General features: G+C 40.3%; 1 protein-coding gene across 1 annotated transcript; it reads left to right on the top strand.

Moving 5' to 3' along the window:
• The first annotated feature begins 3,640 nt into the window (after positions 1-3,640).
• Positions 3,641-13,812, top strand: Slfn14 (schlafen family member 14). The gene is made up of 4 exons (XM_004643048.2): positions 3,641-4,691; positions 6,907-7,035; positions 8,155-8,869; positions 12,168-13,812. The coding sequence occupies exons 1-4, from the start codon at positions 3,641-3,643 to the stop codon at positions 13,012-13,014; spliced, it is 2,742 nt and encodes a 913-aa protein (XP_004643105.1). The 3' UTR covers positions 13,015-13,812.
• The last annotated feature ends 2,152 nt before the right edge of the window (positions 13,813-15,964 follow it).

Raw genomic sequence — 15,964 nt, 5'->3', positions numbered from 1 at the left:
CCCTGGCGTGCTAATCAGCCCTGACATAGGCTCGTCTTTGGTCTTTATCAGTCTTCCTCAGTGGGTCAGTGTTATGAAGACTGGAAGAGCTGGGGAGAGTTCCTCCCCCTCCCAGTCCGCTATCAAAGAGCAACAGGGGCCGTGACAGAAAGCAAACATTCAGGCCAAAGTCACATGTGGAACTGAAGCAGCAAAAGGAAACACAAGAACCTCAGGTAAAAATAAAAATTTGAAATCATATTTATTGTAGTTGCAGTTCTGTCTGAGAGCATGAGGTGCTTATTGCTGTTAGTAAGTAACTTGTAAAATAGAATCAAATGTAAAATTCTGGGAAGTGTAGGAAGGATGCTAGAATCTCAGAACACTTTCTTGTGTTAAGGGTGTTATCAAGCTCTGAGTAGCATCAGTGACACTTGGGAATCATGAGACTGTGGGGTCTGCAGGTTCACAATCAGAATTGTGTTGTGGGTCTCATTACTGTGAAAGTTATGGGAATACAAATTGTAGCTGAAAATAAGTCATTTCTAATAACAACATAAAAACAGAATGAAGTGCAAGGTCCTGAGTTCAATCCCTGGTACAAAACCCCAAAACCAAACCAAAACAAACAAAAAAAATTACAAAACAGAAGGAACATTTTAAAAAGAACATCCATAAAATATGATGGACTACTTTTTAAAAGAATGGATTACTAGCTGTTGGAAAATAGAATGCAGTACATTTCTTTTTTACCATGAATTTTTTTTTTCGGGAATCAGGGATTGAACTCAGGCCCTTGTGCTTGCCAGGCAGACACTTACTCTACTGAGCCATCTCCCTGGCCCCAGTGAGAACGTGAGCCTTCAGGGAAAAGTTTCCTTTTCTCTAGACTTTCAAAAACGTCTGACAGATTTTGTCAGGATTTAAAAGGGAAAAACACATTCTTTCAGCTGAATAATACTACATTTAACTTAGACATTATGACTTTTTTGAATGTTAAAAATGGAAGCTGCTGGGAGTCACATTTATTATTTGTAGCCCTAATGTCTAAGTAGGAAAATATCTTTTATAAACTGTAACAGAGCTTTCACTTGAAAATAAAACACTCTGAAATTCATAAAATTATACCCATATTCAACAGCTTTACAAGTTAGAATGGGCTACTTTTTATTTATTTATTTATTTCTGTGTTTTTAGGGAAGGGCCTACAGGGTGTTCAGGGTCTCACTACTAGATCAGACTTGTAAAGATCCACCTGTTTACAGCCTCTAAAAGAGCTTCGAGAGCTCCCAGTCTCAATTGCCACCCCAGTGCGCCCCGGGGGCAGGCTGGCACAGCAGGCCTGGGATCAAACCCTGGATCCCTGTGCCTGTTTGCAGGCGCTTTAATCTACTGAGCTATTTGGTTGGCTCTTGGACTACTTTAAAAGATAGTATACTACTAGTCACTGGAAATGTTCATTACTTGGGAACTGGGAGTATTATAGAAAAGATTTAAAAATTGGATGGATGGTTGGACTAGAAGATTTGCAAAGTCCCTTTCAACCTTTGTGTGATTCTATGATGTAAATATGATGTTAAAAGAAGTCTCCTTGAAGAGCCATAAAGTATCACATTTTTGTGTACATGTGGGAGAGGCTCAGAGACAAAAATAGTTCCTTGGGTAGATCCTGTTTTATTGAAGGAAGTGAGAAGGTAGTCAAGAGCAAACTAATGTCAGAGGAGGTTACATGTTTTGTTAGGTGCCTGCTATTCCTTCTGAGGATAAACAACATCCACAGGGACCTTGCTCTGCAAATGTCACACAAGACAATGACAGGTGGTCTTCTCCAGGGAAAGACCTCTGGCTTGTATTAGTAAATATTTGTTTTGTGACTAGTCAAAACCAAAGGGATCCTTCATGAAACATTTGCTTCAGACCTCAAATTTCAATGCAGAATGAGCATTGGCGAGTTTAATGACCATGCCCCGAAGGCTCATGTTCTCAGGTGTTAGAGATTCCCGTAGCACAGGCTATTAGAAAGGAAGGAACATCCCTACTTCCTCATCACACTAAGGAACAAAAAATACATTTTTGAATTTATAAGAATGTATGGGGGCCAGGGAGATAGCTCAGTGACATAGCACCTGCCTGGCAAGTACAAGGGCCTGAGTTCGATTCGGGTACCAAAAAATAAAAAATAAAAAATAAAAAGCCATTGTTATTGTCTTTGCAGTTTCAAAGGTGGGGTAGAAACTCTTAAAAACGGCGACCCGCTCAGGTCTCCTTTCTGTCCCTCTCCCGGACAGGAGCTTTCTTTCCTTCAATAAATATTCCGCTCTTAAAAAAAAAAAAAAAAAAAGAACGTATAAAGAACTAAAAGAGACTTCTGCATTTGGTATCCATTGACATTTCAGGAGTAGAATAAGCCTTTTTTGTTTGTTTGTTTGTTTGTTTTAGAACATTTCCCGTTACTGTGACATTTTAGCTACAAAAAAGTTGGAGAAAGCTCCACACATACACACAGATAAACTATATAGTCCTCACACTCCATAGATCTTCATGACAGTCATTATCTAAAAACATCATAGAGATATTTCCAGAATAGATAATGTACACATTTGAAAGGGGTTCAGTTGTGTTTACTTTTATTCTAGTTTTTGTAGGTAGATTTCTCTTCAAATAGGGCTTTTAAAATGCATGGCAAAAAATGCATGACAAGTGCATTAAAATACAAAAATATATATTTTATTTAGTAATTAAAATTTTATTTTTATTAATACATGCTTGTGGCACCTAATGAAGGCAAATTCTTTGTAGATGGCATCTCTCTCACTTATCTCTGACCATCCTGCTTTTTTAAGGTCAAGTAGAATCTGGTTCCTCTCTTCTGTCTTCAACAGCTGAGAATCTGAGGACTTGGCCGCCAGACTCCAGCTCTGTGGCACCTAATGATTACATTAATCATATGAACTGGGGACATGCATGTACCTAACACATCTTAATTCTTTCTACATCTTCCTCCCCCTTTTATAACTTTTATTAGTACACGTTTATAGTACATAATGGTTACATTTTTTGCAAAATTGTATATTTTGGGGGCGGGGAGATGGCTCAGTGGAATAAACACTTGCCTGGAAAGCACAAGGGCCTGAGTTCAATCCCTGGTCCTGCAAAAAAAAAAAAAAAAAAAAGTATATTTTAATATCAAGTCCTGCAATACATGTATGTCTAGTTCTCTACTGTTCTTTCATTCTTCTCTGAATTGTAAACAGCACTTCCTTGATTTCAACTTCATTTCTTCATATTCTGTAGTAATGTACTTGGGCACCTCACCAACCCATGCCCTTTGCAGCTGAGCTCGGTGTTGTTGTTTCCTGATTTTAGGCGAAAATAGCTGACAATTTCAGCAATGTAATTTTTCATTATGGCTAAATGTTAGTAATTCACTTGTATCTGTGCTCGTGCTTATGAAAAAGGCCAGGGATATTTGGCAATGTCGTTAGGAAACAGTAATATCAACTACTATTTCCAATGTTAAAATATATCTCTAATAACTTACAGTTTTAAAGGAAATATTGCCTTGTCTGAAATTCCCACTAACGCAAAAACAGCATTTCTCTCTTGATTATTCACAGGAGCACCGTGGTTCTGCTCCCTGGGGCCCAGAGGGACTGCTGAGATGGACAGTTGCAGGACCACTTCAGAAACGGTCTATGCTGAGATCATCGTCAATGTGGGCAAGGTGACTTTTGGAGAGGAAAACAGGGAGAAGATGAACAATGGCTCTTTGAAGAGAACTCAGAACTCAGAACTCATCCAGGCTACCTGTGCACTGCTAAATTCTGGAGGGGGTGTGATCAAGGCAGAGATTGATGACCAAACCTACAGTTACACATGCCATGGGCTGGGGCAGGATTTGGAAACTTCATTCCAAAAACTTCTTCCTTCAGGTTCACAGAAACACCTGGACTATGTGCAGCGGGGGCGTGACTTCCTGATTTTTGTTAAGTCATGGAGTCCAGATGTTTTCAACCTCCCACTCAGAATTTGCAGCTTGCGTTCCAATTTATATCAGAGAGATGTCACCTCTGCTATCAACCTGAGTGCCAGCAGTGCCTTGGAGCTTTTGAGAGAGAAGGCACATAGAGCCCAAAGAGGTAGACCAAAGTTGCATCCTCAGAACATTCTCAAAAAATATGTTCAGGGAGATGAAGATATTAAGATGTGCGCCTTGAAATTTTTTAAAAAGGATAAACTCACATATAAGGAGAAGCTCAACTTTACAGAATCAACACATGTCGAGTTTAAAAGGTTCACTACCAAAAAGGTCATGCCTCGGATTAAAGAGACACTACCTCGTTACGTTTCTGCTTTTGCCAACACTCAAGGGGGATACCTAATTATCGGGGTTGATGGTAAGAGCAAAGAAGTGTTTGGCTGTAAGAGAGAAAAAATAAACCCCGAATTATTAAAAAAGGAAATAGAAAGCTGTATAGAAAAGTTGCCTACATTTCACTTCTGTTGCGAGAAGCCCAAGGTGAATTTCACTACCAAGATCTTGAACGTGTATAAAGAAGATACCCTGTATGGCTATGTCTGCATGGTTCAAGTAGAGCCCTTCTGTTGTGCAGTGTTTGCAGAGGCCCCGGATTCCTGGATCATGAGGGACAAATCTGTCAGCAGGCTGACTGCTGAGCAGTGGGTAGTCATGATGCTGGACATTCAGTCAGGTAAAGAGGGGGTAAGTCGTCCGATTGGCAGAGAGGAGCTCGATTCTCTTTTGTGGGTATTCAGACATATATTTGAGGTAAAAATAGAACTTGTTCTTGTTTATGAAAGTTCTCCCATGATAGGGAAGTAATATTTTTAACTGCAAAAACTCAGAGCCTGAACTCTTTGATGTCAAGATATGCTTAGGTTTTAATCTGTTTTGTTTGTTTGCTTCTTTGTTTGAGACAGGGTCTTGTTACCTAGGAGTTCAGGCTGGCCTTGAACACACTATATAGTCTAGGCTGTCCTTAAACTCAGTGATCCTTCTGCCTCAGTCTGCCAAATGCTGGGATTATAGGCGTGTGTCACCACACTTAACTATTTCAGTCTGTTTTGGGAAAGTTGTAGTACATATCAGCCATGAATCTGTGAAAGGTTTTTTTTTTTTCTTTTTTCCAGAACTGGGGATTGAACTCAGGCCCTTACACTTGCCAAGGAAGTACTTATTCCACTGAGCCATCTCCCTGGCCCCAAAAGGTTTTTTTTTGTTTGTTTGTTTTTGTTTTTGTTTTTGTTTTTTCTTTTCTTTTCTTTCTTTCTTTCTTTCTTTTTTTTTTTTTTGGTGACTTCTTCAACTAAGCTATCTCCTTAGCTGATATTTTAAAAAATGTACTGTAAGAACCTGTTGAAAAAGTTTCCAGGTTGATTTGTTTTCTTTTTTTCTTTCTTTCTTTTTTTTTAAGAATCGGGGATTGAACTCAGGCCCTTGCACTTGCCAGGCAAGCACTTATTCTATTGAGCCATCTCCCCGGCTCCTCTTTCTTTTTTTAAAATCTGATTTTTTTTTGTGGTACTAGGGATTGAACTTGAGACTTTACACTTGCTGGACAGGAGACTATGTCACTGAGCTATATTCCTGGCCCTACCAGGCTGATTCTCTTAGTCTAAATAGAAAGTCTCACTCCAAAGATGATCTTCAGAGAAAGACCGTTTAAGAATGATTCTGCAGTAACTCTTTCAAGGGATACATTTTTACATATTTGAACTGTTTTAGTAATATTAGGAGTGAATGTCTTTATCACTGGGCTGGGGAAATGATGGAAAAGGTGACACCATGCTAGGGGACGGCAAGTGGGAGAAGGGAGGACCTAGGGTTTCTACTTTCTTCAGAGTTTTGCTTGGAATTGGCCTTGTGATTCCTAATCAATTTGTAAAAGCCTTATAGAATGAGCTAGGTTTATGAGCTTGCCTTTACTTGCCTTCTTTCTATAAAAGAAGCCTGGATCATTAGATCAAGGCCAGAATGATTAGAACATTTTATTTTCTTTTTCTTGTCCTAAATTTTGTCCTAAATTTCTCCTATCCCCAAACTAGAGATTCTACTTTTTTTTTTGGATCTGGAATCAAACTCATGACTTTGCACTTGCCAGGCGGGCGCTGTGCCATTGAGCTGTATCTCTAGCCCTCATGCTAGAGATTCTGTGATGTTCCTTTCCTTCTCTCCTTGGATAGAGATCATGTAGCAGCAGATGAGAGTGAAGATAAGCTAAGGAACAAGAAAGCTTCTGGGTCCAGGCTCCCAAAATGTGAGTCCTCTTTGGACTTTTCCTTTTGGTTATGTATATTTCAGGTTTCCATAGTAACCACATTATCTCATTTTCACACAATTGCCACAGATAGGCAATTTCCCAGACACTGTGACCATCTGCTCATCCTAGGACATCGTGGATGTTCAATGTTTTCCCTATTCCTCAAATTGTTCCTCCTTTGTGACCCAGGTTTTCTCTAAGTGGGTTTGTGGTTAGCTACATGTAGGGGTTCAGAGAGTAAGTTTATCTATTCCTTAAAATGGAATTTCTTCTGCCTCATCAATTAAACCATAACTTTGAAAATAAAAACAGCATGTGTCTCATCTTTCTCACCTCCACAAGATGGCTTTTCCTCTTAGAGATGAGCTGTATTAAGATACTAGTGCTGGAAGGGAATCTAGAGATTATCATTTCACTTTTGTGTGAGAGATGAAATGACTTGCTCAAGAGGAGTCATACAGGGGGTTAAAGCACATGTGACCCCTGCAGCAGCCGCCACCCTTCATTTCCTGTTGTGCAAATTGAGGTACAGCAAGTGAGACAGCAACTCAGACACCGTACGCATCTCATGTCTCTGGCAGAAGAGCAGTAAAGTGTCCCTTTACTTTTATTTTTGTCTAAAACAACTTTCCATGAAATTGTTCAGCTCCTTCTAGTCTGGCCCCAAACGACAGTGCTCAACTGCTTTCATCGGCTTTATCTTCACCAGGAAGTCCAGGACACTCCATGAAAGTCATGGAATTTAAAGGGGCTCTGCAAAAACGTTTATTTCCAGGTATTACTTCTTGATTTCCATTGAGGGGACTATTTACTTTGTAAAGCTAAGTTGTGGGCTGGAGGTGTGACTCATTGATAGAACGTTTGAGTAGCCTATGCAAAGCCCTGGGTTCAATCCTCAAGACTGAGAAAAAACAAAAGCTTTTGAAGAATTGGTATTTCTTCTTAAAGAAAGTCAAACATAAAACTTAGCAGACATCTTGGAAAAAATATATTTCTTATTTTTTCAGTTACCCAATCTCCCCTGTACCTCTGGACTTTTAGACTTCAGGTCACATCTAGCTTTTGCTCTCCAAATTTGAGAGCACTGGCTATCCTTTGGCTCTGTGCTGAGAGAGAATTGCCACTTGGCTTTCAATGCAGAAGGTGCTATGGAGTCACCTGAGCCCCTTCTAAAGTGGAGTTTTCTAACCTCAGAGCTACTGACATTTGAGTCACGTGATCCTTTGGGAGAAGGGGGCGTGCCCCATGCATTGCAGGATTCTTAGGGGCATTTTTAGCCACTACCCACTACATATCAGTAGCATCTGCCTAGTTGTAACTAAAATTCTCCAGGCTTTGTCAAATGTCGTCTAGGCAGGGGACAGCCTCTGGGGAAGAATTACTATCATCAGGGACGGTTCTTAGTTTTCCACGTTGCTTCAGGCTCACCAAATAACAGGAAGGAGTGCCTTCCCAGCACTGGTGGCCCTGGGGTGCTGAAAAGGTGGTAGGAGGCTGGTTTTTTTTTTTATTTTTTTTTTTATTTATTTTTTTTTTTGCAGAACCGGGGATTGAACTCAGACCCTTAGCGTTTATTCTACTAAACCATCTCCCCAGCCCCGGAGGCTGTTCTTCGATAGGCCCTCTTGGTAGCTTTCCTCTGGGATAGAACTGTCAGAAATAAAAACTAATCACATCCCTAGGCTGTGAAGAGGGATTATTCTCTTTACAAGTAGGAAATCTGGGCTGAGGATATAGCTCAGTGGCATAAGCACTTGCCTGGTAAGCGCAAGGTTCTGAGTTTGATTCCTGGTTTAAAAAAAAAAAAAAAGAAAACCCCTCTTCTTGCCTAGATGTAGAAAAGTACCTTATACTTTTTTTAAGTTTTGGTAACTTCTCTTGCTTACATTTTCAGTGACACAGGAAGAAATATATTTTAAGCCAGAATCCCTCTGTAAGAAGCTGTTCTCAGATCATAAGGAACTGAAAGAATTGATGAAGGAACAGATACAGCCTTGTTCTCAGGGGACTGTGATATTTTCTAGAAGCTGGGCTGGTGATATTGGTTCTAGGAAAGAGCAGAAGGTTCTGTGTGATGCTCTCCTGATAGCAGTTCACAGCCCCCTGGTACTCTACACAATCGTAACGGATCCCAGTTGGACTGGAGGACTTGGATATGCCCGAGACACTGCTTTTCAACTAAAGCAGAAACTGCCAAGTGTTGGTGGCTACACAGGGAAGGTGTGCGTCGTTCCGAGGCTGCTGCACCTGACAGGCACACAGCACAGACCTGCGGAAAATCTCATGCTCTATCCTCAGTCCTACAGCCTTGCCAGTGCAGATGCAATGGAGGACTTGGTACAGGCCCTCATGGTCGTCTCCCTGTGCTTGCAGTCTCTTCTGAGTGACCAGCTGGGTTGTGAGTTTTTCAACCTGCTTGTGGCAGAGCAGTGTGAACTGCTGTCCAAGAACCTTCAGGAAACCCGGGAATTGTTCATCCACTGCTTGCCAGGAACCAGGAGGACAGCGCTAGCCATAAGGATCATAGAGAAAATTAAGGACATGTTTCATTGCCAGCCGGAAGAGATTCTCTATGTCTGTGAAAGTGACTCCTTGCAGGATTTTGTGAGGTAAGAATTTTTTCATCTAAGTTTTAAAAAATTTGTATTTAGTCTTTTTGATAATGTCACAGAAGTAACTTGTGTTTTCAGTTTGGGTCTACCTGATACCTCTTTGCCGCATAAGAACAAGAGCCCTGCCTGGGAAGCACAGGGGCCTGAGTTCAATCCTCGGTTCCACCAAAAAAAAAAAAAAAGAACAAGAGCCCTAACCAAATATGTATTTCCAAATGATCAACTACTTGAGGTACAAACGGGCAATTTATAATGTTTGAGCTTAAACTTTCATTATAAATAAACCAAATAAGCATAAATTTAAATTTATAAAGCCAAGAGTATTTCCCCCACAATCCATGGCTTGAATTCAAACACAATTTATTTATTTACTTTTTTTTTTTTTTTTTTGATGGGACCAGTGCGCAAACTCAGGTCCTTGCGCTTCACTGAGCTTTCTCCGCTGACCCCTGCTGTTTGTTTTTTGAGACAGGGTTTCATTACTCAGTCTAGGCTGGCCTTCATTTTTTTTTAAAAATATATTTAGAACAAGATCTACAAGGTGTACAAGGTCTCATTATGTAGATCGGACTTGCAGTGATTCTCCTGTTTTCAGGAGATTACAGGCGCTGGGATTACATCGTCCTCTCAGCGCACCCCTGTGGGCGGGGCCAGCACGGCAGGCCAGGAATTAAATTCCAGAGGCTACGCTCTGTAGGTGCCTTATTCCGCTCAACTGTCTGGCTGGCCTTCAGGTTGGCCGCCTTCATTTTATTGAGAAACAAATATCAATGAGACAGTTTCAAAGCTGTGTTAATAGGACAGTTTCAATAATTAATATCTTGTACATTGTTATCTTCTTAGTGGTTATCCATAGTACAAGATGCAGACATGATATCCTGTCCAAACACTATTAGTACAAATCTTTCTTCTCATTAAGTGAAAGTAGCTGCATATCTATTGTAGCTATTCTGTATATACAAATACAAAATGGCCCTTCCTTTGTATCCCCTGGCCGCCTTCAACATGTGGCAGTTCTGTCTCAGACTTCTGAGTGTTGTTGGGATTATAGGCATGCACCATCATGTCTGAATAAATACAATTTAATTTTATTCATAAAATATTTTGTTTGACTAGTTCTGGATAGTAAATTTAAGAAAGCATGCCAAGTTGGTTTTTATTTAAATCTCTAGCTTTCCATTTATTTATTTATTTAATGTGTTTAGTACAGGGTCTACAGGGTCTCATTACACAAATTGGACTTGTAGTGATCTTCCTGTTTTCAGCTCCCAAGCGCTGGGATTACTGGTGTGCACCACCACGCCCAGTCTCAGTAGCCCTCTCAGTATGCTCTGAGGGCATGGCCCCCCAGGGATTGAACCCCCGTCACTTCCAGCTTTCCATTTAGTAAAATGATTTGTTCACTGTATGATTTAACAGACGAAGACAAATTAATTTGGGTTTTTTTTTTGTTTGATTTACTTATTACTCAAGAGATATTTTTGAGTAGAACTTTTATGTTAGACATTGTGTTGTGTAACAGGGTTAGAAGGGAAAACCTATAGAAGACTTTACCATTAAAAATAATACAAAACTAGGCACAGTAGCACATGCCTGTAGTCCCAGCTACTTGAGAAGCAGCAGCAAGATGATCACCAGGTGAAGCCCAGCCTGGGCAACTTGCCAAGACCCTGTATTAAAATTTAAAAAAATGAAAAGGTCTAGGGATAAATTAAAAAAATGGTTTTCTGAAAGGTCATGGGGTAGGCCAGGGAGATAGCTTAGTAGAATATGTGCTTGCCTGGCAACTGCAAGGTCCTGAGTTCAATCCCTGGTACCACAAAAAAGGAAAACAAAAGGAAACACAGAATGAAAGGTCGTGGGTTAAATCTCTAGTACTGCAGACAAAAAATAGCACATGTTGTATATTGATAGAGATATTCTTATTTTATCTAGACTAGGGGTGGCTTAACAAATATTATTTATTGAAGGACACCCATGGACACACTCTGAAAAAACCAGCAGGAGGAGTGAATAAAGTGGGGAGGGTGATTTTGATTAGGAGACACAGTCTTAACCAAAAGCAAAGGCAGACAGACTGCAGACTGCAGACGTGGAACAGTAGACTTGACCAGAGCAGTGCAGAAGGAGGGTTATATGCTAGCTATGTTGGAGAGGAGGCAGGTGCCGGCTTATAAAGGATCCTGGAAACTGTACTGAGGAACTGAGGAGATATTTGTTATTTAGCTTTATAGTTAAGTTATAAAATTTTTCCCAGTCAACCTCTGATGTGCAGAGGATACAGAGATGGGCAAAAATCACTGCTTTAAGAGCTCACATGGGGCCGGGGAGATAGCTCAGTAGAATAAGCGCTTACCTGGCAAGCACAGGGTCCTGAGTTCAATCCTTGGTACCACAAAAATTAAGAATTAAAAAAAAAAAAAAAAAAAAAGAGCCCACACGGTCCACAGCTGAAGAAGAATATAAATAGTTATGAATCAAGCCAGAGGGATTAAAGCCCTGGAAATAGCTTATGTAAACTCATGCTATCTGTAGAAATACACACTGTTATAGTAGGAAACAATCAAATTTATTAAAAGGGGATAGGAAAATTGAGCTAAGAGAAGAAGAACCTTGTAGAGTTGGAGTTGTTCTTTTTGATGACACTCAGCATGCCTTGGTGTTTTCTTTACCAAAGTCTAAAGAAGTTTCTAGTTTTATACTTCAAGCAAGTGAGGAAATATGTTTGTTTTAGAGGAATTTGAATTGGTTCATATCTCTTTTGAATATAAATGTTATGATATGTCTTTAGGTGGCTGTTCTTCAACTCTACAAAGGTCAAGAAGTAGAGAAATGGGAGTACTGGGTATAAATTACTTTTGGTATTTCTTCTAGTGGTGAGAGTTTTGTCTTAGGGAATTATCAAGGGCCAGAATAGGTTATTAATAGGAAAAAATAAATTCTCTTATTTGCTTTTATAGTAATGAAAGTTTCACATACAGATTTAAGTAGATAACCCTAAGAAGTCGAATATAAAATCTGCATTCTATCAGGTAACTTGCAAGAAGAGCAGTTTAGTGGTGTCCAGACTTGATCAATCAGCCTGCAGAGAAGAATTAACCACTGATTACATTACATTACATTACATTACATTACATTACAGTAACTTGCAAGAAGAGCAGTTTAGTGGTGTCCAGACTTGATCAATCAACCTGCAGAGAAGAACTAATCACTGATTACATTACAGAGATTAATAAATGTTAGTATTCTCCTTGTTTATATGCCTGTAACACTGCTCTCTCTTTCATTCTTATAGGCAACTGACCACTTGCCACGCTGTGACTCTGGAAACTTTCATGCGAGAGGAATTTCCAAAAATTCAGCACATAGTGATGGACGAGACTGAGAATTTCTGCAGTGAATATGGGGGCTGGTACAAGAAAGCTAAGAACATCACCCACCCTAAGGTGAAGGAGGCTGGAAGTGAAAACCTTCATCGCGGGATCCTCTGGCTTTTCCTGGACCCTTTCCAGGTCCATCATGCAGATGCCAGTGGCCTCCCTCCTCCTTTGGCTCAGTTTCCTAGGAAAATGGTCAAGGGGGTCCACTGTGCTCTGGAAATAGCAAAGATCATGAAAGAAGAAATGAAGAGGGTCAGAGAAAACCCTCCTTCCAACATGTCTCCAGATGCATTAGCGCTGCTCCAGGAGGTTGCCTGTGAGGAAGCAGTGTGTGTCCAGGCTCTGCCTGGGGTATACGAGACCAAGAGTAACCTGACCATAGAACAAATAGCAAATTATGTGGCAGAAAGATGTCATGGTCTCTTCCAGTGTGGCTATATGCCCAAAGATGTGGCAATTTTGTGCAGGAGAGGGGAGGACCAAGGACGTTATAAACTTGCACTGGTAAGAGCAATGGAATTAATTAAGACCCATGGAGCAAAGGAGGTTGTGTTCAGCCAGGCTGCTGGTGTTCAGGGTGATGACATTGTTTTAGACAGTATTCAGCAGTTTTCAGGCCTGTGGAGGAATATTGTGTTTGGGCTCAGTCCAGAAAGTACCCAATCAGAGGAGTTTCATAAGCTCTGGTTTGCCTCAAGAGCCGTTACGCACCTTTACCTACTTTATGAAAAGAGGGCGCCTTCTGAAAGTCATTATGAATAACACAGAAAGGCAGGAAGAGCAGAATGCCTCCTCCCTGACAGATGATCTTCTTACCTGCCACAAGGAGAGAATGAAAGCCTAACAGGATGGCCCAGAGCTGCAGAAATGTCTCCTTGGGCAGATCCTTTGCTTCTAATTCACTTCTCCTCCCTGTATAATTATAGCAAACTCATAATTGGTCCCCTGCTTCCTAGCCCAATCCAGTTTTCATATTGTCATTCGAAAAGCTTGTCCTCGAGTGGAAAATTGATTGCATGTAATTCTTTGCACACATACATCCAGTGCCCCAAACACTCGAACCAAACCAGCTTCCAGGCTTTCTGTGATTGTGCTCTGATGTACTTAGAAGACCACATCTTTGGTGATAACCTCCATCTTCAAGTGTTTCTAATGTACCCAGCCTCACTGGCCTATTTTGTAGGTGGTGGCAGGGTACTCTTCAGTCCAATTCAATATCAAGAGCAGCTCCTTGGCTGGCATATTATACTACCTACAGCTCTTAAATTTTATAGGTCAAGAACTTTATTTCTTCTTTACAACTCTAGATCAGTCTCTCAGGGATGGTTTTTTGCTAACCAAACTCAAAAGCCCACCACATAGGTGAAAAGATCATTCTATAACTTTGCAGTGAAGATTGTGGTACAAAATGGTGACAGGATTTTGCTAATCTGTGCATTCAACCATGCAGGAATCCCAGTTACACAACCAGAGCTTCTCAGTAAAGGAAGCTTATCATCTCATTCCATTGTAAGAAGTCTTTGGGGTATATGAGTAGTATCTATCAGTCATCACAGACCCATTTGACCATGAGGATTTCTTTTCTTTCTTTTTTTTTTTTTTTTATTTATTTATTTATTTATTTATTTATTTATTTATTTTGTGTGTGTGTGTGTGGCCAGCTCAGCCCACCAGGGGGCAGGGGCTGACTGGCATGTGGTGCTGGGGGATTGAACCCTGGTCCCTGTGCTTTGCTTAGCTTGTTCTAAGTAGATGCTTTAGACCACTGTGCCATCTCACCAACCCCAAGGATTTCTTGATCTGCAAAGCTGAGGATCAGATGCTGGTCATACTCCTGACCCATCCGATTTCAGATCATCCCAACACTAATGGCCAGGTCCCCTGGACAAAGTGTTGCATCTTGGCTTCTCCCAGTATAAGCTTGGAGATATTTCCTGGTGATTTCAATATAAAGTCTCCACCATCCTTCCTTCAAATCCTTCCTTATCTCTTAGAAGTATTGGTACGATGTCAGTGCAGATCTCATTAGTTTAGTTATCAAATATAATGAACAGGGCTCCAGGGACAGTATTTTTCTTCTGAATCTGGGTCACCCACAAGAGGAAGGAGGGACCGTGGGCTGCCTTATTGGTGTCTTTAGTTGAAAGAAGGCAAACCTGATTTTGAAACACACAGCATCAATTTTTACCTTTATTTCTTCTTTCATTCTCATCTTCAAAGAAGTGAAGAATGAGGAAGTAAAACATGGCCACTATTACTTTCCCTTATTGTTTCTTACTTTAGAATTATCTTGGCCATTTGCATTTGAAGTTCATGTTCTTCCCTGTTTTTTTTTTTTTTTTTTTTTTTTTTTTTTTTTTTTTTTTTTGTGGAAGCAGGGACTGAACTCAGGCCCTTGCACTTGCTGGGCAAGCGTTTATTCTACTGAGCCATCTCCCTGGCCCCGTTCTTCCCTGTTTTAATCAGTGTAAGCTGTCTTCTTTGCTCAGTTGTATAGCTTGGAAGAGGCAAGTGATGGGGAGGAAACTAGACAAAGAGAGAAGCAAGGACTCTTCTAGCCAGACAGAACTGGCAAATATACCCTGACGATCAATTGGCTAATACATCAAAATACCTCTATAGCTCCATTCCTGCTCCTCTGCTATGTATATAGCTATGTATTTGCTAATATATGTTTATGTATTAGCTAATATATATTTAATGTAGATATACTAGCTATTATGGCTTGTGCTTACATGTCGCCCCCAAAGCCTCATTGTGGTCATGGGCAGGGGTATTCAAACGTGGCTGAATTTAGAGTGTGTAATTGATTCATGGTGCAGTGGTAGGATTAAAGGTGCTAAGATTAAGGCTGAGTGATTAGTAAATCAGTTCACTGATTGGTTTGGCACTACCCTAACCCTGGTAGCCAAACAGAACACAAAAGGTGCAGAAAAAAGCTGTTTGCTTGATTTACAGCCTTCTGCCTGCCATGAACTATTTCTCCTCTGTGACTCCTGTCTGCAATACTACCCTACCTTGGAGCCCCCGAGTTGTGGACTGAAGCCTCTACAAACTGTGAGCCAAATAAACATTTCTCCCCTAACTTTGAGTGTTGGGTAGTTTGTTTTAGTAATGAGAAAAGTAAGAAAGACACTAGCCATGTATATGTATCAGCTAATATACATTTAATGTGTACTATTTGTCAAGACGCTGTGAAAATCATATATATATATATTTGAACTCCAAACCACCCTTTGGATTACCCACCTAAGTTAGGTAGAATAAAGTAGTTTGTGTCCTAGGATCAGGTTAACCCTGGCCTTGAATTCTTGTCTTACTTGTGTGGGTGGGCAAATTACATGATCTCATTAAGATTCCATTTTCTCACTTGAAAAATTTTGTTTTAAAATTTTTTTTATGTTTTCTTGCAGAACCAGGTATTGAACTTGGGCCCTTGTGCTTGCCAGGCAAGCACTTATTCTACTGAGCATCTCCCCAGCTCTCTCACTTGAAAAATTGAGATAAAGGTTTGTAGATATGCCTAGAAACAGAAGTGAAGATTAAAATAAATACTACACTTGAACAAAGTCTATATGTTGGAAACTGTAAATATTGGCCTTTATTAGTTCTAATTATAGTTAAGAAAGCTGTGACTTAAAGGATGAATGCTTTACCCAAGGTCAAAGAACTAGTAAATCCTGAACCTAGGATCAGAATCCAAGTCTAATAT

The sequence above is a fragment of the Octodon degus genome, unplaced genomic scaffold, assembly GCF_000260255.1.
Source record: "Octodon degus isolate 3935 unplaced genomic scaffold, OctDeg1.0 scaffold00164, whole genome shotgun sequence".
Classification (NCBI taxonomy): Eukaryota; Metazoa; Chordata; class Mammalia; order Rodentia; family Octodontidae; genus Octodon; species Octodon degus.
Note: the sequence above shows the minus strand (reverse complement) of the source record. Positions and strands in the feature narration are given on the sequence as shown.

Excerpts from the sequence above, each read along its gene's own strand:
- Slfn14 (XM_004643048.2), top strand. The coding sequence starts at position 3,641 with ATGGACAGTTGCAGGACCACTTCAGAAACGGTCTATGCTGAGATCATC. Across the intron at positions 4,692-6,906 it reads GATGCTGGACATTCAGTCAG|CTCCTTCTAGTCTGGCCCCA; the intron begins GTAAAGAGGGGG and ends GAAATTGTTCAG. Across the intron at positions 8,870-12,167 it reads TCCTTGCAGGATTTTGTGAG|GCAACTGACCACTTGCCACG; the intron begins GTAAGAATTTTT and ends TCATTCTTATAG.